This window comes from Culex quinquefasciatus, chromosome 3, assembly GCF_015732765.1.
Source record: "Culex quinquefasciatus strain JHB chromosome 3, VPISU_Cqui_1.0_pri_paternal, whole genome shotgun sequence".
Classification (NCBI taxonomy): domain Eukaryota; kingdom Metazoa; phylum Arthropoda; class Insecta; order Diptera; family Culicidae; genus Culex; species Culex quinquefasciatus.
Window position 1 is genome coordinate 122,911,099 of NC_051863.1, and position 24,179 is coordinate 122,935,277.

The following is a 24,179-nucleotide window of genomic DNA, read 5'->3' on the forward strand; positions in this document are numbered from 1 at the left end:
ATTCTTTAATTCTTTAATTCTTTAATTCTTTAATTCTTTAATTCTTTAATTCTTTAATTCTTTAATTCTTTAATTCTTTAATTCTTTAATTCTTTAATTCTTTAATTCTTTAATTCTTTAATTCTTTAATTCTTTAATTCTTTAATTCTTTAATTCTTTAATTCTTTAATTCTTTAATTCTTTAATTCTTTAATTCTTTAATTCTTTAATTCTTTAATTCTTTAATTCTTTAATTCTTTAATTCTTTAATTCTTTAATTCTTTAATTCTTTAATTCTTTAATTCTTTAATTCTTTAATTCTTTAATTCTTTAATTCTTTAATTCTTTAATTCTTTAATTCTTTAATTCTTTAATTCTTTAATTCTTTAATTCTTTAATTCTTTAATTCTTTAATTCTTTAATTCTTTAATTCTTTAATTCTTTAATTCTTTAATTCTTTAATTCTTTAATTCTTTAATTCTTTAATTCTTTAATTCTTAAATTCTTAAATTCTTAAATTCTTTAATTCTTAAATTCTTAAATTCTTAAATTCTTAAATTCTTAAATTCTTAAATTCTTAAATTCTTAAATTCTTAAATTCTTAAATTCTTAAATTCTTAAATTCTTAAATTCTTAAATTCTTAAATTCTTAAATTCTTAAATTCTTAAATTCTTAAATTCTTAAATTCTTAAATTCTTAAATTCTTAAATTCTTAAATTCTTAAATTCTTAAATTCTTAAATTCTTAAATTCTTAAATTCTTAAATTCTTTAATTCTTTAATTCTTTAATTCTTTAATTCTTTAATTCTTTAATTCTTTAATTCTTTAATTCTTAAATTCTTAAATTCTTAAATTCTTAAATTCTTAAATTCTTAAATTCTTAAATTCTTAAATTCTTAAATTCTTAAATTCTTAAATTCTTAAATTCTTAAATTCTTAAATTCTTAAATTCTTAAATTCTTAAATTCTTAAATTCTTTAAATTCTTAAATTCTTAAATTCTTAAATTCTTAAATTCTTAAATTCTTAAATTCTTAAATTCTTAAATTCTTAAATTCTTAAATTCTTAAATTCTTAATTTAAATTCTTAAATTCTTAAATTCTTAAATTCTTAAATTCTTAAATTCTTAAATTCTTAAATTCTTAAATTCTTAAATTCTTAAATTCTTAAATTCTTAAATTCTTAAATTCTTAAATTCTTAAATTCTTAAATTCTTAAATTCTTAAATTCTTAAATTCTTAAATTCTTAAATTCTTAAATTCTTAAATTCTTAAATTCTTAAATTCTTAAATTCTTAAATTCTTAAATTCTTAAATTCTTAAATTCTTAAATTCTAATATCCTAAAATTTCAAATTCTCAATGCGAAAAGTTCTATAATTTATAATTCTAAAATTTCGATTCTTAAGTTCTAATTTGTAATATTCAAAAATTCTAAACTTATAAAATTCAAAATTCTGAAATTTAGATTCTTTAGTTCTTAAATTAAATTTAAGAACTAAAGAATCTAAATTCTCAAATTCTAAAAATGGTATGGGCTGTTCGTTTCTTGGTTGTTGTCACATTAAAGGTTGACAGAGAATATTTAGTTGAGTTCGTTGAAGAGATTTTTTATATTTATAACTTGACAGAATGCTGCAAAACAACAACATAAACCGTTTTAATTTATATTAGTAGATCTAGTAATTAACATTATTTTCGTTTTTACTTTTTTCCGTTCCCCGTTTTTTTAACTCGTTTGAATCTTACGTTGCCACGTGTGTTTCATCCCAACTGAAACGAACCTCGATTTTGATGTGCTGCCCTGGACTGCCCTCAAAACTGCCAACGACCCATCAACGATGTGTGGACACGAAATCGAACTTTATCTCATGCCTGTTCCGTTCCCGCCTGCCTGCCTGCCTGCCTGCCCGCTGATGTTGTTGTTTGCGTGTGTTTTCTGGCTTTTATTTTTGTTCTCTTTAATAAAAACTTTTTAAAATCATCGTGAAATAAAAAAAAAACAATACACGCAAACACGCTCTCCCATGACAACACACCCACAAAAAAAATGATCAAATCCCACAGCTAATCGCAAACGACCCTCAATTGTAGACAGCATTAAGATCAGGGTGGTGGCCAAGCTGGAAGACGTGACGGTGGAGCTGCAGAACGACAAGCGGTCCATCGCTGTGATGGAGGTGAGTGCGCTCTAGCGCTACCCTCTCGGAAGTTCGATTTGTAACATGCTTTCCATTGTCCCAGGTTCAAAATCTAACCAGCAGTGCCGTCGTCAAGACGTCGTACACCGAAGTCACCGTCCGTCTGCAGGACATCATTCTGACCGACACCAATCCGGCGACGATTCACACCAAGGTTAGTTAGTGGTGGAAAGATTCGCGATCCAATCTCTAAACCATTTTCTCCCGTCCCCAGATCCTCTCGATCATTGGCGACAACGCGCTCGAGGTGAAGGTCGTCCTGTTCGATCTGGAGGCCACTTCGGACTACAACTCGGACGACATGCGCATCGAGGTGACGATGGGTTGCGCCCGGATCGTGTTCCTCAACTGGTTCGTGACTTCGGTGCTCGCCTTCCTGGACAACTTCCAGGCGGCCCAGCAGCGCATCAAGGACGCCAGTGCGGCGGCGGCCGAAGCTGCCAAAAACAGTGCCGTGGAAGCGTACAGCAAAGCGACCCGCATGAAGCTGGACATCAAGGTGAAGGCGCCGATCATCGTCATTCCGGTGGACTCGCGCAGCCTCAAAGCGGTCGCGATGGATTTTGGCCACCTCAGCATCACCAACAACTTCCGGGACATTGCGACCGAGAACAGCCACGGGCCGGCCGTGATCGACGAGATGAAGATCGAGCTGAAGGACATGAAGCTGTCCAAGGTGGACGTCTGTCCGTCGGAAATGGGCAACCTGTCGCACGTGTCCAGGTACGGCTCGGAGGAGATTATCTACGGCATCGTGCCCGACCAGAGCGCGGTGCTGAGTCCGACCAGCTTTGCGTTGATCATGAAGCGGAACCTTTCCTCGGGGTGGTACCGGGAGCGACCGGATTTGGACATTTCCGGGCGGCTGAAGGCGGTTGAGGTTTGTGGAAAAGCTTAAACATAAAAAAGTCCAATTTTTAATTGTTCTTAACCTCCAGCTCAATTTTATCGCCACCGATTACAGCGTAATCATGCAAATCCTTTCGAAGAATATGACCGAAGGCCAGGACGAGTTTAAAAAGGCCGAGGTCAAGCTGGAGAAGTCACCGACGAGTCCACAAAGTAAGTAGCACCGTTTCATTTGACTGTATTTCGTTTGATGTTTTGTTTTGCCGTTTAGTGAAGGTAGTCGATGAATGAAACACAGATTTGCACAAATATTGTGTCCTAATCAACACAGAATAAGCCAAAAAAAAATTACTGTTTTGAAAAAAAAACTTCCTTTGAAAAAGTTCTTCCTAGCGTCGTGCTTCGGTGGCATCATATCAACATAATTAAATTTGAAATTATTAAATTATTATATTATTAAATTATTAAATTATTAAATTATTAAATTATTAAATTATTAAATTATTAAATTATTAAATTATTAAATTATTAAATTATTAAATTATTAAATTATTAAATTATTAAATTATTAAATTATTAAATTATTAAATTATTAAATTATTAAATTATTAAATTATCAAATTATTAAATTATTGTTATATTTTTTACTTTTAACATCAAATTCGAATTATGCTTTCCCATTTTTGTCAAATTTAAATGATTGGTTGCCTGAAAAATTACCAAATGCATTTTATCAATTTTTTACCATCGTCATTTCGACGTCGTCGTGCTATCTTGTCGCACCCGCCATTTTGACGTTCCGAGAAAAACGCGTTTTAATGTTTGACCTTGAATATTCAAAAACGAGAGCACGCAATGTAAACAATAACAAACACGTTTTGTTTGGCTCACCATTCTGTGCATTGTCCCAAAGTTTGGTTGAAGTTGGTTGCTGGAGTCCCGAGTTATAATTACAAATGTTTACGGTAGTCTAGCTTGTACGTGCGACAAACGCATCCTGACTTTCCTGACCTGAAATCCCTTTGGCCTTTTGTCGCACTTACATCAATTTTCATGGAGTGACAAGATAGCACGACAAGATTGAAACTACTTTCATAAGTAAAGTGACAAAAATGCACGGAGTTTTTTCGGTTTTAGTTGAATATCTCAGGATTGAAATCGAATTTTGGGGATCTGTGAAGGTCAAACGGTGAGGCATAGTTAGCTGCACAAAATGGCGCTCTTAACTCAATTTGGCCCAAAATGCACGTACGACAAGTTAGCACGATGGCGACGATTTGTCATCTTGAGCATAAAAATTTTAAATCACTTTAGAGTAGTTTAAGGTTCAAACTTAAGCTCGACAATCATAAATAAGAAATCGAAAATTATTTTTTTCTGGTTCGATTATTCAAAGTGTTTTTTTTTTCGATTCAAACTCAGTATTCAATGAATGAAGTCAACTTATACTTGCTCCCAGAGGTAGGAGAGAACTTATTTGACAGATGATGTTATCATAGGCGGTCTATTTGAGGCGATGCCACCCAAACACGATACGAACAGGGACATGATCGAATGTAGTCTGTTGTATGAAATGTGTGCAAGTGAAGATCTGTAAAAAACTGCCAACTTTGCAAGTTCATGCTGTTAGTTTATTTATCGACACTTTTTTATGTTTTATCTTTTGTACAACTCTAGTCTTAATTGCCAATCGATTGCTCAATTGTTAATCGAATACTATAAACATGATTTGTTTGCTTTCATTTTGTTCCTCACCATGCTGCTTATGTTTCCCCTATTTATATGCACCTGCTGCCCATAATCGCACCTGTTGAATATTGTCATCATCATTGCTCGTTACTGCCTTGTGTTGATCCTGCGTGTGCCACCTCACAATCCCAACTGTAACCTGTGTGCTTGAAAATTAAACAAATCAAAATGTAAATTGTATAGTCACTGATTATACTTGTTCCAACGCTGACAATTCTGCTACTGATGGTAAGCTATGCCGTTCGAAACCGCTAGATAGGATTGCACTTATTTCGTCAATAATAATTCAAATTGGCTTGCGTTTGCAAATTCTTACTCAAAAATGCTCTTAAGGATATGCCAATGCTGAGTTTCCAAAATGTTGCACCCATCAAAAGAATGTTTACAAAGTTGTTGGGAAATCGCTAACGCGCGAACTCCGTTATTCTTACGCAAGGTAAAACAACCTGGTCTTCCGTAGCCAAGAAAGCTACCGCAAAACCGTTCGGGTTGGACGTGGCGGAACTGCGCGCCAAGCAGGAAGCGGCCGCCCGCGAGAAGGAGGAAGCCGCCAAGCAGAAGTTCGACACGTTTCTCAAGTTTAGCTTCCAGATCGACAGCATCAACATTAAGCTGTTTACGGGTGAGTTTGGGTTCAAGCTGCCGTGAACAATTATTCATGGCATCGTGAATGATCGCGAATATTTTTTGACGTTTGCAGCTCCGGGCGAAGGCCTAGCCGGGTTCGAGATATTCTGCCTGTCATTGCAAGGCAAAAAGCTGACCGACGGGTCGCTCAACACGGCCATCATCCTGTGCGACATCCGGCTGGACGACATCCGCCCAAACAGGGAGAACATGCTGACCCGGCTGATGGAGCGGCGCTCGACGGCCGAGGCCAACATCAGCATTCTGAGCGGGCGCAGTGACGATGCGGAAACGGCCGCCCTGACGGCGCCGCTGCACTCGATGATCGACGTTACGTTCAACATGAAGGAGAACGACATGTTTGCCGACGTGAAGGTTTCGAGCTTCAATCTGATCCTGTCGGTGGACTTTTTGCTCAAGATTCAGCAGTTTTTGCAACCGGAAGAGCTGGTCGAGCAGAAGGCGCTGCAGGCGGCCGAGGAGCAGGCTCGCAGGGAGCGCAAGACCAGCACGTCGAATGGTAAGTAGGTTGAGGGGATTTGGCAAGCAGGTTGTTTTACTAAAGATGCATTTTTCTTTCAGTCCCCGCGGAGAAATCCGAACCAGGTCAGATGACGGTGATTATTAAAATCGAACAACCGGACATTATTCTGGTGGAGAAGATGGACGACATCAACTGCTACGCGTTGATTTTGAACAACGAAATTCAACTGAACGTGCGGCTGATCGGCGAGCGGCAAATCATCAAGGGTGAACTGAAGGATCTCTGTCTGTATTACGCCGAGTTCAACCCGGAGCGTCGCAACGATACGAAGCACTTTGTGATCCATCCGTGCTCGATCAGTCTAAACGGATCGACGCCCGAGGGCAAGGGACTGCATCTGGGGCTGAACACGACCAAGATCAAGATAAGCGTGTCGCCGGCCGTGATTGAACTGATCAACAACGCGCTAATGACGCTGACCGCGAACGAGCAGGTCAAGCTGGACGAAACGCAGAAGACGGTCAACTATAGCGATCTGTGGGACATCAAGGACTACAATCCGGACGATTTCTGGTTCATCAGGCCGGAAATGGCAGAGGATGCGCTGAGTTTGGAGTCGGTTTGCCGCGAGATTAAGGAGGAAAAGTGCATGGTCGAAGTGCCGTCGATTTCGTTGATCATCGAAACCGGGCTGGGCATCAACACGATCCCGATGCTGTTCATCGAGACGAACATGCAGGCGGAGGTGTCCAACTGGAGCTCGGAAATGAAGATCAACAGCTCGTTGCGGCTTAGCATGTCGTACTACAACCAAGCGCTGGCCTTGTGGGAGTATGTGATCGAACCAAACGAGGTGGAATTGCCGAATGGGAACGTTGAGCACGTTCCTTGGGAGCTGACGCTTGAGTTAGAGGTCGATCACCACGAGGATCGTTCGCGGGATCCAACGACTCGAATCAACGTCGGTTCGCGAGACAGCTTAGAGATGAGCGTTACGAAGACTTGCTTGGACGTGTTCCAGAACCTGGGTAAAGCATTTTCCGAAGCGATCAAGCGTGAAGGTATCGTCAAGACGGAGACACAAGCACCGTACATGGTTCAAAACGACACCGGCCAGGACATCAAGATCAACTTTGTGGGAAGTGATTTCGTCATTCAGGCGAGCCATTTGCAGTCGGGTCGCGAAGACGAACTGATCGCGATCGAGCAAACCGGCAGCCAGGAAGTAACGAGCTGTATCGTGATGCCAAACGGACGGCTGAATCTGGAACCGCGTGAAAAGGACAACGATCTGTCCATGGTGACAGTCATGCAGGACAACGAAAACAGCGCGACGCACAAATTCCTCAAGGTGATCGTGGGCGACACGGAGAAGGAACTGACCCTGCCCGTTTACAAATCTGACAAGCGGTACTTCCCGCTGTACCGGAAAACCGACCAAGAACCTTGGGCCATCATCTCGGAGGTCAAGATCGAACACGGCACCACTGTGGTCGTGCTGCGAGGCATCGTCCAAATCTACAACCACTTCACTGCCCCAATCTACGTGCATCAGTTCGTCGATCACGAAAAGTACCTCGTCGGAGAGGTCCGCTCCGGAGGATTCTTCAACGTCCCGCTCTACTTCCTGTACAGCGACTTCAAAGAGCTGCACTTCTCCATGAAGGGCTACCACTCGTCAGCCCAGGGCATCAGCTGGAAAGAATCCCCCAACCACACCGAACTGATCAAATCGCTCCAGTGCGATCCGATCAAAACCTTCGAACCGTTCCATATAAACGCCGTCCGCGAACGGCACGACGTCTTTCACGAGGTCACCTCGAAGCACACGATGCTGAGCGCCTGCTACGAGATCCACCTGCGGCCGCCGCTCATGCTGCGCAACGCCCTCCCAATCGGGCTGACCATTTCCGTGGCCGGTTGCTCGGTACGACGCGAACTGGACGCCGACCTGGTCACCAGCACCGAGAGCCTCTCGAACGCCTCGACGATCGTCGGCGAGGACTACCTGGACTATGGCGAGAAGCTTTTGCGGCCGGGCGAACTGCTGCATCTGCCAACGGTGAAGACGGCCGCTCGGACGGCCACCGAGACGACCTACATTGTGGCGAGGGTGAGACTTTGCTTAATCTAGAAGGGAGAACCTCAATTACAAGAGATTTCCTCCAACAGCTGGTCAACTACCTGGAGAAGGACTGGTCCTGCACGACGGAGATCCCGGCCCAACCGCCGGAGTTTGGCGTGTGGACGTTCAACGCGTACGACTCGGTGGAGGTGATGTCACTGCAGCTGGGTGTGAAGTGAGTCGTTCAAGTGTGTTTCAATGCAATGAAAAATGTATGATTTTCGAATTGATGTTAACAGGTACGAGAGCCGCACCGACGGGTTGACGCTGATTGTGTACTGTCCGTTCTGGATGCTCAACAAGACGGGACTGATGCTGAGCTATCGGGTAAGCGGGATGTTTTATTCTTCGTCTTCTTCTTCATTAATCTAGAATAGAATTGTAACTGAGCAAGCGCGCTAGCACGAGTTGATTGAGTTGAGTTGCATTTTGCGGTTTTACGAAGCAATACTTTTGTATCAAAATATTTACACACTGGTCAGTTTGGAGTTTACACCAAAATAATGCACATGAAATATCTTGTCTACTAAATAAGTTGTTTTACAAAACGTTAATATATTAAACAAAAAAAAAACAGTTCAAGTTAAATAACATGGTATAATATTTCGTAATTTGTAAATCAGTTAAAACAGCAGAATTTTTGGTTGATTTGTTTGACGAGTGTTCAGTTGTGCTATAAGACCCCGTACAACTCAGCAAACCTCGACGAAAAAAAAAATCCTCTGACGTTTGAAGATCCATTTTTTCTAATAAGGGGAAATTCTCATATGTTTGGCAGGTGGATCCGGACCTATTTCCATGTTATTTTAAGTTTTTCACTATATAAAAAAAATATTCGGCAAAACTGTTGAAACTTGCTTGCTCACTTCCTTTTGAGAAATTTATTACTTAAGCTCCGATGAAAACGTCATTAGGATGCTGTAATTGAATGTAAAATTGCTGAAAGAACTTTTCAATCTGGAGTCAAATCAATGATGCAGAAAATTTGTCGGATGTAGAGAAATTTGTACAAAAATAACTTCCGGATACTTGGCTAATCTGGCAACATTGAAATGTGGTATTATATGATAAAAATACAGAATAAGTATAACGTCATGATTCGAAATCCGGACACTTAGTAGCATATCATTTTTGCCAGCTATAGGCAAAAAATCATGTAATAAGTTAGAAATATAGAAATATCATCAGGATGTAGTATAAACAGTCAATATAAAGAGAATGCATGCAAAATATGTCTTTTCTAATAATTTTTCCTCAGAATTTCCAAATCAAAATTACTTGTTGTGCTTCGAATCCCGGACACTGATGAATGTTGATTCGAAATCCGGACACTTTTGATTCGAATTCCGGACACTCGATTTTACTTATGAATCGCACAAATTTGGGCCGAAATTTTAGTGAATGTCATTCTTTAGGTCTCAAATAAGATGTTAACATCAAAACAATTTGTATAAAAAATTGCTAGAATTTAAGAAAACCAGAACCAAAAATTTTTGCTTTGCCTTCCCGATGCTTCGGACGCCTATGAAATATTTCAGCAGAAATGTTTCACAGTTTTGGTAATCACATGATTTAATTTAATTTAATTGTTTTAGCATTGGCACAGCGTCCAAACATATTTGAAATGAAAGTTGATGTTAGAATTCATCAAACAACACAGTTTAGACAATAATCATGCGAACTTATATCCACATAATTGATAGAACAAGATGAAGTGTCCGGGTTTCGAAGCGTCCGGGAATTCGAATCATGACGTTACCGTCGGATGCCTCGTTAGACGAAGCATAACGTACCTATTGTTATTATTTCTATGCAACAACTCAAATCAATAGCTCATGTCTAGTTTGTACGATTTGTTTTTTTTTAGATTATGAGAGTTTTTTGTGTGTGAATAAACTGCTCTTATATTCAATTGACTGATATAAAAGTATTGCTTATACTAAGAATAAATGAAATTTTGTTTCATTTTCGAGAAAAACGAAAATAAGTGTCAGAGGTCACAGTGGCTCTTACGGCTTTTTGAAAACTCAACCGAGATTTGTACATATTTTGTTTTATCATTAAACATTCGCCATTTTTCGGATTTTATTTTCTATTTATAGAATTGGAAACAAATATTTAATCATTTGAAAACAGGAAAATCATTTGTTCTTAGTTCTATACTGATTCGAAATGTAGTGTTACTTCTAGAAATCATCAACTCAATTTTCATTATAAAGAAACCCCTTATATTCTACTGCTTATTTATATTCTCCAACTGTATAATTTCCGTTTTTATCTCATTCCATATTTTGCTCTCTTTCTCAAATATTTCCTCTTCGGGTATTGTGTGCAATGTTCGCGAATTTTCAACAAAACATTCCTTCCTCTTGCTCTCTCTCTCTTTCTCTCTCTCGTTATATCTCTCCCGTTCTCTGTGTGCGTGCGTATGTTGTGTGCATATTCCGTTTCATATATTACCGTTTGTATTACGTGACGCACCAACCACAACCACCAAACTTGCATTTGACGTTTTGAAAATACGAAAATCTTCGCCAAAACTCTTGACAAAAATCGCCAAAGAAATCACGCAAAACAGAGAAGAAAGAGTTGGCTGGCAAAACTACTTCGTACAAGGTATTACCACCCACCACCCTGTCAAAGTGTGTGCGTGTGTTTGTTCATTTTAGTTTACTTGTTTCTCTCTCTCTTTCTTGTTCTTGGCTGGTTCTAACCTTTTGATTGTTTAATTTTTTTTTGCTGGTTTAAGTTCTTATTTTTGTCGACGGATTTTTAGGCCGATTTTGTATTAAACTTTCACGCAGCACACAATTCTAACAAGTTCAGTGGATGGGAATGAGTGTAGTTCGTATCTTTTCGCTCCAAGTTTAAGCTTCAGCTTCTGTGTTATTCGTTACGTATCTGTTACGTGTTACTTACATGCTTTTGTACATGGTTAGTGGTAGGCGTTTTATGAAAAGTTCTTTGAAAAAGTAATAATTTTGCAATCTCATGTACGCCAGAACTCTGGAAGAAAACCAAAAAAACGCAAAGAATCAGAAAAAACAGCAAATTAAACCGCCAAACAAACCATGAATCAATACTGAAACCTTTTGCAGGTACGAAGAGCAAGAATTTGTGAGAAGCTTTCGGCGATCAGCTGTGGGTCCAGAGCGCAAAAAGTAGGTGCTATTGGGCGCGCAAAAATCCTAGATCCTAAAAAATAAACATTCATGGACATTTAGAGGACCACCTTTCCCATTGCTGTTGAACACCACCGATTATCACACATAATGGCTCAAAAGCACACGGCATTTCTGTACATACACAAATAAACAACAACTACCAACTATACAACTGCACGCAAACATTTCAAAAGGGTCTAGAAAAAGGGACATGGTATCATGGATTGCTGGTTTTGGTGGTACACATTTCATAACATTAAAAAAAATCAGGATCTAAACATGAAATACAGTGGTTTCTTTTAATTAGAGGTGGGCAAAATCGCTCTTTTTTAGGAGCCGCTCATTTTCGTTCGCTCTTTAAAAAGAGCCGCTCTTTTGAACGGCTCTTTCGCTATTTTTCAAAATATAGATAAAAAAGGATATTTTTTTAAGAATGATGTAATTTTTAAAGCTATTTCACATTGGATTTATATAAATTATAAAAAAAATAACTAAAAATGAAAAGATGCCCTTAAAAATCATAGGTCTTGGCGATCTCTATGTCAAAATTTCTACTTGAACCTTAACGTTTGAATTATTGAATTGCATCCAAACTTAAATCTAGGACTTTGAAGAAATTGCTATTAATTTTAAAATGGCGTTTTTTCTGCGAACATTAAACTTATGCTGATATTTTATTAAAAGAAAATGTTCTGTTAACTCTTTTCTACATTCTGATTTGATCGCTAATGTTTATAAACGCTGAAGTTTATTCGGGCAGGAGGAATTATTTTTTCCTAAATCTCTAAGCTATTTAGTAGATTTTTGATAATAATTTACAAGTAAAGCAAATTAAATGCTCAAATTTGTATTCGGGTAATACTTTGATGTACGATGAATACAATTAAAAGTTTCTTCGTTTTGTTTAAAAAATTCATATACTTTTGAAATTAAAAAAAAAACAGCAGGAAACTGAATTTATATGCTTGAAAACTTTTAAGCAGTGTTCAAAGATTGACAACAGTGCTATTGAGAGTCTTTCAATATATATTGAAGAGAAAGTTGCTATAGACTCCCAATGAAATATGACGATTCAGCTCTGAAAATAGCTCCTCATTAACATGCCGTTTAAATTTAGTACTTGAAAAGTACTTTTTTTCAATCATTAAAATATTTGAAATTATATTTTCAATTCTCAAAAACAACTTTTACAAATACAAATTTGTTACAAATTCAATAAATTATATTTATAACAAGTAAATTTTAAAACTTGGACCATTTTAGAACGATTCTTTCAAATGACCGGAGTTTAAAAAAGAACCGCGGTTCTTTTTTTGTGAGCCATGGTTCGTTCGCTCTTTTTAATGAAGAGCACTTTTTTAAAGTAAATAGTTCATGTGATTTGGTGCTTTTAAAATTTAAAAAATGTAAAAATGTTTTTTTTTCGTAAGTAACTTTTCAAAATGGGTTTCCATTTAATTCGAGATATTCCGGATCGTTAGCTAATTCTAGAAACAAATCAGGATAGGTATGAACTATTTTGAGAAAATATTAATTTTTCAACGATCTCTGACCAAGAGTCCGATTTGCGATGCCTTTCCGTCGGGTCGCAAGATTTTTCGCGTCCGTCGCAGTGTGTTTTTCATTTTTTTTTTCGCGTGTGTGTGTGCCTTTTCATACCATTTCAGCTCGATAAATATTGTAACTCGTCGTTTGCAATGTTAATCAGTACCTCACTAAATATCAAGCATTTCAAACTCGTAAAAACATTGCAAGATTTTTTAATTAACATTTTTTCACAAAAACTCAATTTCCCAAAATACGTATTTTTTTTTGATTTTCGAGATTTTTTGATATGTTTTAGGGGACAAAAACCCGCAACTTTTGAGCCATAGAAAACTTCTTATCTATAGCTCAAAAGTTGCGGATTGTTGTCCCCTAAAACATCTAAAAAAATCTCGAAAATAAAAAATACGTATTTTGGAAAATTGAGTTTTTGTGAAAAAAAGTTTTTGTGAAAAAAACGCACGAAAGATCGGTGAAAGAAAACTGAAAAAAATCATTATCTGGATTATCCGGCGGAACACTTATATCTTTTCGTAGATGAACAATGTTTGTCAACAAAACGTAATATATAATTTAAGTGGTGCTACCAATGAAATTCAAAACAAATCTTCTACTGGTTGATTTTCATCGAGTAGTTCTAGAGCGATTTACTTTTGCCTATTTCGTCTTTCGCGGGTGACGAAAGTTCGCAAGCCAAAACGATTTTTTCGCATTTTTTTTTTAAATTTCGTGTTTTTTTATGCATGGTTATTTTTTATAGTAAGCAATGTTCTATAAATTTATTGAGCAGACAATCAGAAGAATGGGGATTTGCTTGTAACCATCACTACTTATCGCGATTTTACGATAAAAGGGACCTAAATTACCCCTTAGGCCAAAGTTTTAGGCAAGTCAAAGGGGTGTCGAGGCAACTTTTTCCGATTTCGTGTGAGTTGGCAAAGAATGACTCACAAACAAAGTTTCATTCTAAACTAAAAATACAATTATCAAATTTGCAACAAAAAAATGCTCACACTTGGGAGAACTCAACACGTATTGTTTCCAGAAATTATTTCGGAAATTATTTTTTACTCTTGATTCTAGTAAATGTTTAGCTTATATAATTTTTAATTTTTTTGTTATATTTCCAAATTCAAGCATGCCCTTCAATATCCTCTCGGGATTGCTTTGCTTTTTTGTTAATCGTTTAATTATTTTGGCCAAAATTTCGTTATGTTTCGATATATTCGTCACTGTTTCAAAAAATAAAATAGCGTTAATTAATTGGTCATTTATGTTCTTTGTTGGTTCCGGTATAACTGTCACTGACGATTAAGTTTCTGTAATTCTCCGTACCTAACCCATCTTTGACGTTGCATCTACACATTAACCAACCTCTCATTTCCCGTCCAGCAAACGCGAAGGGAGAAAGGTGCACGTGTGCTCACCACCTCCAAAAACATGTTCGTTTTGTTCGTTATTGATTTTTGTGTGTGTTAATTTGGAACAACATTACTTCCCTCCCACCGCGGGCACACTACTTTTGTTAATAGCATTTCGATCAAATCTCTTCCTCTATTTCTATGAAATCGTGCCTCCTCTCAAATCAACCCACAATGTCTAATCTTTTTTTCACTCTCTCTCTCTCCATCTGTTGTAACGGTCAGCCCAACGACGAAAACACCAACATCCTGTACCACCCGCCCGAGTACGACGGGCCGATCCTGTTTTCGTTCCGCGAGAAGGTCTTCTTCGGCAAGAAGAAGGCCGCCATCCGGGTGGACACGGGCGAGTGGAGCGAAAAGTTCTCGCTGGACGTGGCCGGCTCGAGCGGGGTGATTGCGTGCCAGGCCAACAACATGACCTATCAGGTGAGTCCTTTGATTTGAAGGTAGGTGAGAGTTGGGATTAACGATATCCTTTGTGATTTCAGATTGGTGTTCACAACACGTTGACGCACAACTCGCTGACCAAGCAGATCGTGTTTATGCCGTACTTTATTCTGATCAACCGGGCTGATTTTGATGTGGAGGTGCAGGAACATTTGCGCCCGGGTGATCCCTGGACCAGGGTGAAGGTGGAAGACTGCGTTCCACTGTGGCCCAAGACGGAGGAGAACCGGATGTTGCGGGTTCGGGCGGTGAACAGTACGCAGATTACGGCCCCGTTCAAGTACACCGAAGTGCAGTGTACGCTGCTGCAGCTGAAGAACCGGTACGGAGGCATTAATGTGGACGTGCACGTGACGGAGGGCGCCATCTACATTACGTTTACCGGGTACCATGCGGGTGACGCTCCGGCGCTGTTGATTAACCACACTAGCGAAGAGTTTGCCTTCAAGGAGAAGGGCGATGTGAACGGGAAGATTTTGATGCCCAGTCAGATGGTTCTGCACACGTGGATCAACCCGGCTGGTGATCGGAAGATCGTCTGGGACAGTGGCTCCAAGCTGGTTTCGATCGAGAACGATCTGCGCCGGGACGACATTAGCGAGTTCAAATCGCCCACGGACAAGGACATCTTTTGGGTGTCCTTCCTCAACGGAACTCAGCGCGTTCTGCTGATAACCGACAACGCCAACATTGCGTACGAAGTGCACAGTTCCAGCCGGCTGGACCAGGTCACGCAAGAAATCAAGCTGGAAATCCACGGCGTCGGCCTGTCCCTCGTCAACAACAGCAAACAGTGCGACCTGATGTACATCGGAATCGCCAGCTCCGGCGTCATCTGGGAGGAACGCAAACGGTCCGGCCGCTTCAAGCAGATGAAAATCCAGGAAACCTACTCCATGGAAAGCTCCTTCCAGCAGTACCTCCGCGATCAGGAAATTGGCGCCTCAGCCAGCAAAAAGTACTTCCTCGAAGGAGAGAAACGCATCGAAATCGACTTCACGCGAAACATCGTCAAAAAATCAACCGAACGTGACATCCGCCGAACCTTTTACCCCGGCCTCTGGTTCGAGATCAAATCGTCCTCGCATCAGCTTCAATTCCACGCCAAAATCAACCGCATCCAGATCGACAACCAGCTCACCGACTGCATCTTCCCCGTCGTTCTCGCCCCAATCCCACCCCCGAAGAGCGTTGCGGCGACCACCGAGTTTAAGCCGTTCATCGAGATGAGCATGGTGCAGCGCATCATTCCGCACTCGAACGTGAAGCAGTTCAAGTATCTGCGCGTGCTGATGCAGGAGTTCCACGTGAAGGTGGACCTGCTGTTTATCAACGAGATCTTCGAGATGATCAGCTCAGAGACGACGGAGGCGGAAGCGAAAACGCTGTTCGCCGAAGACCTCAAGGTACAAACGCAACCGCTGCACGCCCACGTCGCCATCCAGTCCCAGGCGGAGGTGAAGAACTTTTACGACAACCTGCACCTCGGTCCGCTCAAGATCCACGTCAGCTTCTCGATGGCCGGCTCGGAGTCGAAGGCGCTGCCCGGCATCCTGTCGACGATCCTGCAGGGCGTGGGCGTCACGCTGACCGACATTAACGACGTGGTGTTCCGGTTGGCGTTCTTCGAGCGGGAGTTTCAGTTTCTGACGCAGCGCCAGCTGGTGTCTGAGTGCGTCACGCATTACAGCGGCCAGGCCGTGAAGCAGCTGTACGTGCTGGTGCTCGGACTGGACGTGATTGGGAATCCGTACGGGTTGGTCGTTGGGTTTACCAAGGGTGTGGAGGATTTGTTCTACGAGCCGTTCCAGGGGGCGATTCAGGGCCCCGGCGAGTTTGCCGAAGGTTTGGTGCTGGGCGTGAGGTCACTGTTTGGCCATACCGTTGGTGGGGCTGCCGGAGCGGTTTCCAAGTAAGTTGTGCAATTTGATTCTAATTGGGGTTTGTTTGTTGACGAATGTGTTTCCTTTGCAGAATAACGGGTGCCATGGGCAAAGGCCTGGCGGCGCTGACCTTCGACGATGACTACCAGAAGAAGCGTCGGGACGCGCTCAACAAGAAGCCGGCCTCGCTGCAGGAGGGAATCGCTCGCAGCGGCAAGGGCCTGGTGATGGGCGTGTTTGACGGAGTGACGGGTGTGTTTACGAAGCCCATCAGCGGAGCCAGAGAGGACGGCGTCGAGGGCTTCTTCAAGGGACTGGGCAAGGGTGCGGTCGGACTGGTGGCTCGGCCCATTGCCGGCGTAACGGATTTCGCCAGCGGTAGCTTCGATGCGGTCAAGCGGGCCACCGAGCTGTCGGACGAGGCGTTCCGGTTGCGGTCGCCACGGTTCCTGCACAAGGACGGCATCGTGAGGCCGTACAACCGGAAGGAAGCCGAGGGGAACAAACTGCTGAAGGAAATCGACAAGGGCAAGTTCACCGCGTCGGACACCTTCGTGTACTACGAGTCGATCGTGGACGGCAAGGACGTGGTCGTGCTGACCGACTGCCGGCTCATCTACGCCACCAAGAGTGACCTGTTTGGGGGGTGGCAGTGCGAGTGGACCCACCGCTGGACGGAACTGCTGAGCGTGTCGGTGGTGAACGACGGCGTCGAGCTGGTGCTGCGCGCCAAGGACAACAAATCCGCCCTCAAGAAGATGTTCAGCTCGTCCGGGAATCAGAAGAAGGTGCTGCTGATGCCGGTGGCCTTCCGGCGGAACCGGTTGGTCGAAGTGGCGCAGAAACTGATGAAATGAGTGCGTTTCTCTCTAGTCTAGATCATCATGAAGAGTAATTTTTACCGTTTAAATATAGAAGAATAAAACAATGAGTGCTTGAAGCATTCGACAATACACACCCACACACAGTCTACATTAAAATCGCTTAGCGAGGATAGCTTATCATCGTTTACACAAAAAAAATAGTTTTACATGCATATTCCTGGGCGTCGGATTCTTTGCGGGAGATGAAAATGGTGATATTTACCCCAGTTAGAATGTTATCATTCGTGTTTGAACTACTCGCAGTTATTCAAGTGTATATTTACAGTTTTGGCTGGTAACCTTTGTAGCCACATTTTCCCACTTAACCATCTCCACCAAAAGCATTCTTAGATATCGCAATATTTCGTACTTTTGATAAGTTTGCAGCGACGTTTTGAAATGATACTTTACACAAAAGAAGCAAATCATACAAAAAAACCCACATGAGACCAAGTAGGAAACTGCTGTGAAACGCGATGATCGACCGACCTCTCGCCGGAGTGCGACGCTGGAAGCAATCTCTTTTCTAAATTCTAATACGGTAGGAAAACACTATTGTTGCTTAGACTTTACCATCTATATTAAAATTACGAGTACAAATACCAAATCCCAGAGATAACGAAACATAAAAGAAATGATAATGATGTTTATTATTGTACCACAAACACATTCTTTTGATTCGCTCACGTGAACATTTTTCTTGCTTGTATGTGTATTTTCTACCTATATTTTTCTAAGTTTTGTTCTAACAGAAGCATGAATAAATGTATCGAAATTAACCAAGCTCTATTTGTTTACGAAAGAAAGTATCACCAAAATAATCTAACCGTAACGATCGGGGTTCGATTCCTCACCCTTTTAAAATTTTAAAATTATCAGTCGAAACAGCTATCCGATGAGCCACGGTATCAGCCATCTGCTTTATCGATAGTGTTGCGTCGCGTGCGACGTGACAAGACAACAATTTTGCATTTGCAACATTCCTGTTGGTGACTTGTTTCATTCCAAGATTTTTTCTTCCCAAAAACATCCTGAATGAAAACAACCTTGAACTCTGGTTTGGAAGGTCATTGTCATTTTGGTGTTTGATAATCTGAAATTCGAGGGGAATCGAGCAGGGATGCCAAACGCAACAATTTTGGTATACTTTACAGATTTTTGTCACACATTTTTTGAACTGCGGATGATTTTTGGCAGTTTTGGCAGAAGTTTGTCTATTCACGCACAAACTTTTGTTTTAGCCTGCCGTTTCTGCACAAACGCTAAACTCAAATGTGACGTTTATCTCACAGACATTTCCACTCCCCAAAAATGCGCTCGTGTGTGTGCATCGCTGTTTTGCTCAAATTATTTTGCACATTTTCACCGGTCGCTGCGGAATCACCCTTCGGGTTAGAAGCCCCAGTTGAGAGTTGTTTAGACCGGCAAGCGGAAGTGTGCGCGGTGCCGTCATCAAGAATGAATCTTTATCACATGGAACTGTCGCCTCCGTGCCAGTCGGTGCGGCTTCTGGCCAAAACGTTGAATGTGCCGCTAAACCTGATCCAGCTGGACCTGTTTAAGGATGAGCACCTGACGCCGGAATTTCTGAAGGCGAGTTTGAGTTATCATGCAAAGTAATCTTGTTTGCTAACAGTTTGTTTGTTCTTGCAGATTAATCCCCAGCACATGGTTCCGACCCTGGTGGACGGCGACTTTACACTGTGGGAGTCCCGCGCCATCATGACCTATCTGTATGAGAAGTATGCCACGGATGATGCGCTTTACCCGCGGGATCCGCAAAAGAGAGCTCTCATTAACCAGCGGCTCTACTTCGACATGGGAACACTGTACGAGCGTTTCGGGCTGCACTACTATCCGCAGGCCTTCGAGGAAAAACCCGTCCCGGAGGGAACCTCCAAGCAGTTCGAGGAAGCGCTCCAGTTTCTGGAGACGTTCCTCGGCCAGACGACGTACGTGGCCGGCGAGGCGCTTTCGATTGCAGATTATGCCATCCTGACCTCGATCACGACCTTCAAGGTGGCCGCCGGAGTTGATTTGGCCAAGTACGCCAACATTGAGCGCTGGTTCGGGCTCGTGTCCAAGAGTGTGCCCGGTCACGAGGAAATCTGCGTCCAGGGATCCAAGGTGTTTGCGCCGTACTTTGTCAATGTTAAGCACTAAATGGCTTGAAAATAAATCGCTGCATTTCACATAAGATTTGATTATCCAGCAGTCTATGTACTTTCTTAAATTTAGTTTTAGGGCACAGTACCAAACTTTGGGAAACACTGTAAATACAGCACAATAAAACAACGTTTAAATGGGACGAAAGGCCGTGAGAGCAGTGTCGTACCGCCCCTTTCAAATGTATCTCCAGAAATTACAATAGAGCTTTATGACGTTTCACGTACACACACTAGCGCACCATTTGATTTTGCTGTCCGGACAAAATTTAACCTCAATCTTTTTCGTGTACGTACACGCAATACATGCGCACGTAGATTACTCTATTACAAGGCAATGCAACGCGAATTTTGTATAAATAAAAAAAAACAAACTTCTCAAACTGGGTTATTTATTTGATGCGATTGTGGATCGCGGGAATCGAGTCCCTATCCTCAACTAAAGTTAGATTAGTTTTCAGAACCCGTACCCACTGAGCCACGCGACTTATAGGCTGTATTATCAGAAATGTAGCGTCGTGCAGCGTGATGCGACATAAGGTGTGTGACATTCAACAGAGCGCAGGTCCACTTTTGCAACAGGTTGCTTGGACTGGCGGTTCATTTTCTAGTTGGAGGCTTGTTTCGCGATTTTACCTGTTGACGCTTAGGGACGTGGCGTTACATCGTGCTGCCACCTGGTTTTTTTAAGCGCAAGAGTGGAAAAGTGCTGAGTCATCGTCTAAAAATAGACGGCGTCCTATCTCGCCCAGCAAAATGAAGTCGATAAAGTAGTCGGTTTCGATGAGAAAAAGTGGAAAATGTGGTCTAAAAATAGCGACGCCATCCCCCTATTGAAACAAACGAGAAAATAGAGTCTATGAAGGAATTAACACTGTCAGTTATAGCGTTTTACCTTACACTTATTTGTATAATTTAATAATTATATCGACCGTTGCATGCCGGATCGTAAGGTTCAACATTTTGTAGTCCAGAGATGGGTCTTTTGAAGTGGTCTGTTTTCCCCGTTACGCAAGAGCCTTCGTGGCGCAATCGGTTAGCGCGTTCGGCTGTTAACCGAAAGGTTGGTGGTTCGAGTCCACCCGGGGGCGGAATTCTTTTTGTTATTTTTTTGCCGATGAGGCGTCCAAAATTCACCAAAAATCACTTTTTAGCATATTTTGGATCTTAAAAATACAATGAAAACTGTTAAAGTTCCGGGTTATTATTTGACAAACATGTGAACAGTTGACGTGCATCTGACTGAAATTTTCTTTGGCAAGTTGCTAGTTGATGAAAGCTGAATTTCATTTGAATTATCAACCATTTTAAAAGCTGCACAAAAATGGCGACCTTAACTCGATTTAGCACAAAATCGGCGTGTGGCAAGAAAGTACGATCACAGCGAATTCATACCCCGGATGGTTACCACAGAAGCTGTTTGAAATTTGCCCGAATAGGGTCCTACACGGAGAAAAAAGAGTTCCCAAAATCATGACCAAGCGTTCATGAAAATGGAAACCACAAACAAAGTGTGTGTACGATTTCCAAAAACTTACTATGGGATTTGAACACTTTGCTCGTGGTTCCCATTTTCATGAACGCTTGTTCACGATTTTGGGAACTCTTTTTTCTCCGTGTAAAGCCCAGTGTCAATGTTTATGTACAACGGTAGAAAACATGATTAAAACCCATTTTTAATAACTTTTTTCATTTTAATGCAAATTAAATAAATTGACAAGACAAGGTTTATTCGATGGATCAATTATGTTTCCTTTGGAACGAGCTGTCAAGCAGGACCTTTTTGGTCAAGAAGGACTGCGATGTTAATTTCTAGAGTATTTTTTTGAAAAGTCCTACAAACTATTGTCTTTCATATGTTTCCTATTTAAAAAAAAACTCTGGATTTTTCAAAATTGATTTTAAAATCCGTTTTAAATCCTTTAAGTCGTACAAAAAATAAGCTTTATTGTTGTAAACAAAAATATCACAAATTTAAGCATAATTTTAGGACCCAATTCTTTGGTTCAACGGTTTATTATTCATTGATTTCGATAAGATCGAAAGAAATCACGAATGTTTCATATTTTAACATTGAAAATTGGACCATTACACAACTCGACATGTTTGAAGTTGATGTCAGTAAACGCCTCAGTTTCGTCTAGGTTTGATAGATTTGGGCTTCCTGAGCACGCCCCAATCGACAGAATTGAATTTTAGTGAATTCCCTGCAACTAAGTAATAGTGTAAATTTTAGTATAAATATAAGCATATAAGCAATAAGGCTTTCTAGTCACAAATTTACCAACACATTCAAAGTATGTTTACATGACAGCTGGACGTTTGTTTGCATCAGGTTTCCTATCTCTTTCTAGCAAAAGTTTTTTGTCAGGCGACTTCTAGCTGGTTTTTTTGACTGGCTGCCCGATATGTCAGACAACATACTTCGCAGGGCTGTGACAGCTACAGCTCGATCATTGTTTGCATCAGGACACTGTGACGAGGAGTTCATCATTTTTGAGTTAAATTATATTTTTTTCACTGGGCCTAGAAAGCCTTATTCTGCGCAAATTCTTTGCTACCCCCATAGATAAACGTGGGTTTATTTCATAGAATTTGTACCCAAATTTACAATTTTATTCTTTGGCAGGGAATAAACTAAAATTCAATTCTGTGGATTGGAGCTTGTTCAGGGAACCTAAATCTATCATACATTGACGAAACTGAGGCGTTTACTGACATCAACTTCAAAAATGTCGAGTTGTGTTATAGTTGCTGAGATATCGACATTAAAAAAATGGAGGGTTGCAATGCTGTTAATCGTTGAAATCAACGGCGTTATAACATCGCTATCGTTGATCGTTGATATTAACGTAATCGTAAATGGAGCCATCGTTGATTTAATCGTCAACGTCAACGGAGGCGTTGATTTAAACGGCGTTGATCAACAATACTGAATTGACCACATGACCTATGTTCCGGAACCCAGATTGAGATTGGCCAAGAGATCCAGAAAATTGGCCAAACTTTATGACAGAGCGGAGTAGAATACTGTTGGTGATCGATGAGTTTTGATCGAACCGCAATAGGGTCCTAAAGCCCTATGTAATTTTTGATTTACAACGATTTAAAACACGCTTTTAAACCATTTCTGATCATATTTTTTTTTTATTTTAGTGCAAAAAAAGTTGATTAGACAGCATTTTTTCGATGGATGTCCCCTTGGAATGAACTGTCAAGCAGGACCTTTTCTGTCAAGAAGGACCGCGAAGTTAATTTTTCAAAATTGATTTAAAAATCCATTTTAAACTCTTTGTGGTCGTACAAAGGGTCATTGTACTTAGAAAAATAAGCTTTATCGCTGTAAATAATAATATCAGCAATCTAAGCTTCATGTTAGTACCCAATTGATGCCGAAAACCGATCACAGTAGGTCATAAATATTTAGTTTACCGTAAACCGGGGTGACTTTGATAGGATTTCAATTTGTTTTTGGAATATTGTACAACAGATAAGGTTTTTCTCAAGATTTTTATTTTTAAAACATATACTGGGGTAGGTCACACAAAGCCCATGCACTATTTTGAATAAAAAGTTTTTTCAAAAGTGTTTAGAAAAATATTTACGTTGAAAATTCTTAGTTTAAATTCCGGGGTGACTTTGATAGTCATAGTTTTTCTTGTTTAAATCATATTTAAGATGTTCAAACTTTATTTGTACGTTAAATGTACCATCACTAAAGTAGATGATATAGTTTTTAAGAAAAAAAAAACAATTTTTATATTTCGTAAACTTTCGTAAGCTTTTTTACAAAAAAAAATAAATTTCAGGTAAAATAGTTAGAAAGTCGAAATTTTGCCTGAAATTAGTTAAAACTAGTTTTGTTTTTAAAATTATCGGTTTATATTGCATTTTATACTGAATTCGAATCACGAATCACAAGTTTTCAAATTTCACATGAAACTTGTTTAACTTAAATTGGCAATAAATTTGGAGATTTTTTTGAATTGTGTTTCAAAAACATATATTATTTATTATTTACAAACTTTTTTTAACCTTCTCCTAGTGAAAAAATTGTCCAAAGAATCTGGAAATGCATTCCGTTTTCCGATTCAAAATATTGTTCATTGAGAAAATCATGACACTTTGAGAAGTTCAAAATAATGACTTTCATCAACGTTTTCTTAACTATAGTTATCGAACTTTCAAATTTTTTCAAAATTTTATGAAAAGTTCTTCTTGATGTACTTTGAACACTTCCCGTACGTATTTTAATTGTACTCTTCATTTTTCGGAAAAATCGGAAACCCGTCAACCCCCGGCTATCAAAGTCACACCGTTTTACGGTACTCTTTGAATAATAGCAGGAGGCTACTTTGCACTGTCATGAAGTTTGAAATAGGATATGGAAAATTTTCTGGATCTCTTGGCCAATTTCGATACCAACAACTTTGCCAAAGACTTGGTGTCTTGATCAGAAAATTCCTTCAAAAGTTACAGATTTTCGAAAATTGACGTACCATTTTTGTATGGTCAGATGTCAATAGGGAAGGCCTCACCAAAGTTTGAGACAAATAAAAAATATAAAAATTAAAATTGTCCAAATCGGCCGATTTCGTAGAGAATTGGTCTTATGCAAGTTTCACTATCAAAAATGTATCAATAAAAGGAAAATAATTTAGTCATACATATAACA

The 24,179-nt window shown here is 40.1% G+C and overlaps 2 protein-coding genes and 1 non-coding gene across 7 annotated transcripts; all 3 read left to right on the top strand.

Annotated features, from left to right (window-relative positions):
* The first annotated feature begins 2,024 nt into the window (after positions 1–2,024).
* LOC6043365 (vacuolar protein sorting-associated protein 13) lies at positions 2,025–18,118 on the top strand. 5 transcript variants are annotated; one of them, XM_038264814.1, is made up of 14 exons: positions 2,025–2,158; positions 2,223–2,333; positions 2,394–3,059; positions 3,118–3,241; positions 4,961–5,005; positions 5,214–5,399; positions 5,478–5,924; positions 5,987–8,001; positions 8,061–8,188; positions 8,253–8,340; positions 10,576–10,629; positions 14,369–14,572; positions 14,635–16,505; positions 16,568–18,118. In XM_038264814.1, exons 1-14 carry the CDS (start codon positions 2,153–2,155, stop codon positions 17,331–17,333), a joined length of 6,711 nt encoding a protein of 2,236 aa, XP_038120742.1. In that variant the 5' UTR covers positions 2,025–2,152; the 3' UTR covers positions 17,334–18,118. The 5 variants fall into 5 exon arrangements, with proteins under 5 accessions (XP_038120742.1, XP_038120741.1, XP_038120744.1 ...); XM_038264813.1 differs by lacking the exon at positions 10,576–10,629 and adding an exon at positions 11,112–11,174; XM_038264816.1 differs by lacking the exon at positions 10,576–10,629.
* Positions 18,119–18,581: 463 nt separating this feature from the next.
* LOC6043364 (glutathione S-transferase 4) lies at positions 18,582–19,533 on the top strand. The gene is made up of 2 exons (XM_038264818.1): positions 18,582–18,932; positions 18,993–19,533. The coding sequence occupies exons 1-2, from the start codon at positions 18,651–18,653 to the stop codon at positions 19,500–19,502; spliced, it is 792 nt and encodes a 263-aa protein (XP_038120746.1). The 5' UTR covers positions 18,582–18,650; the 3' UTR covers positions 19,503–19,533.
* Positions 19,534–20,521: 988 nt separating this feature from the next.
* On the top strand, positions 20,522–20,595 carry Trnan-guu. Its single transcript has one exon. It is a non-coding gene; the product is annotated as a tRNA-Asn (tRNA).
* The last annotated feature ends 3,584 nt before the right edge of the window (positions 20,596–24,179 follow it).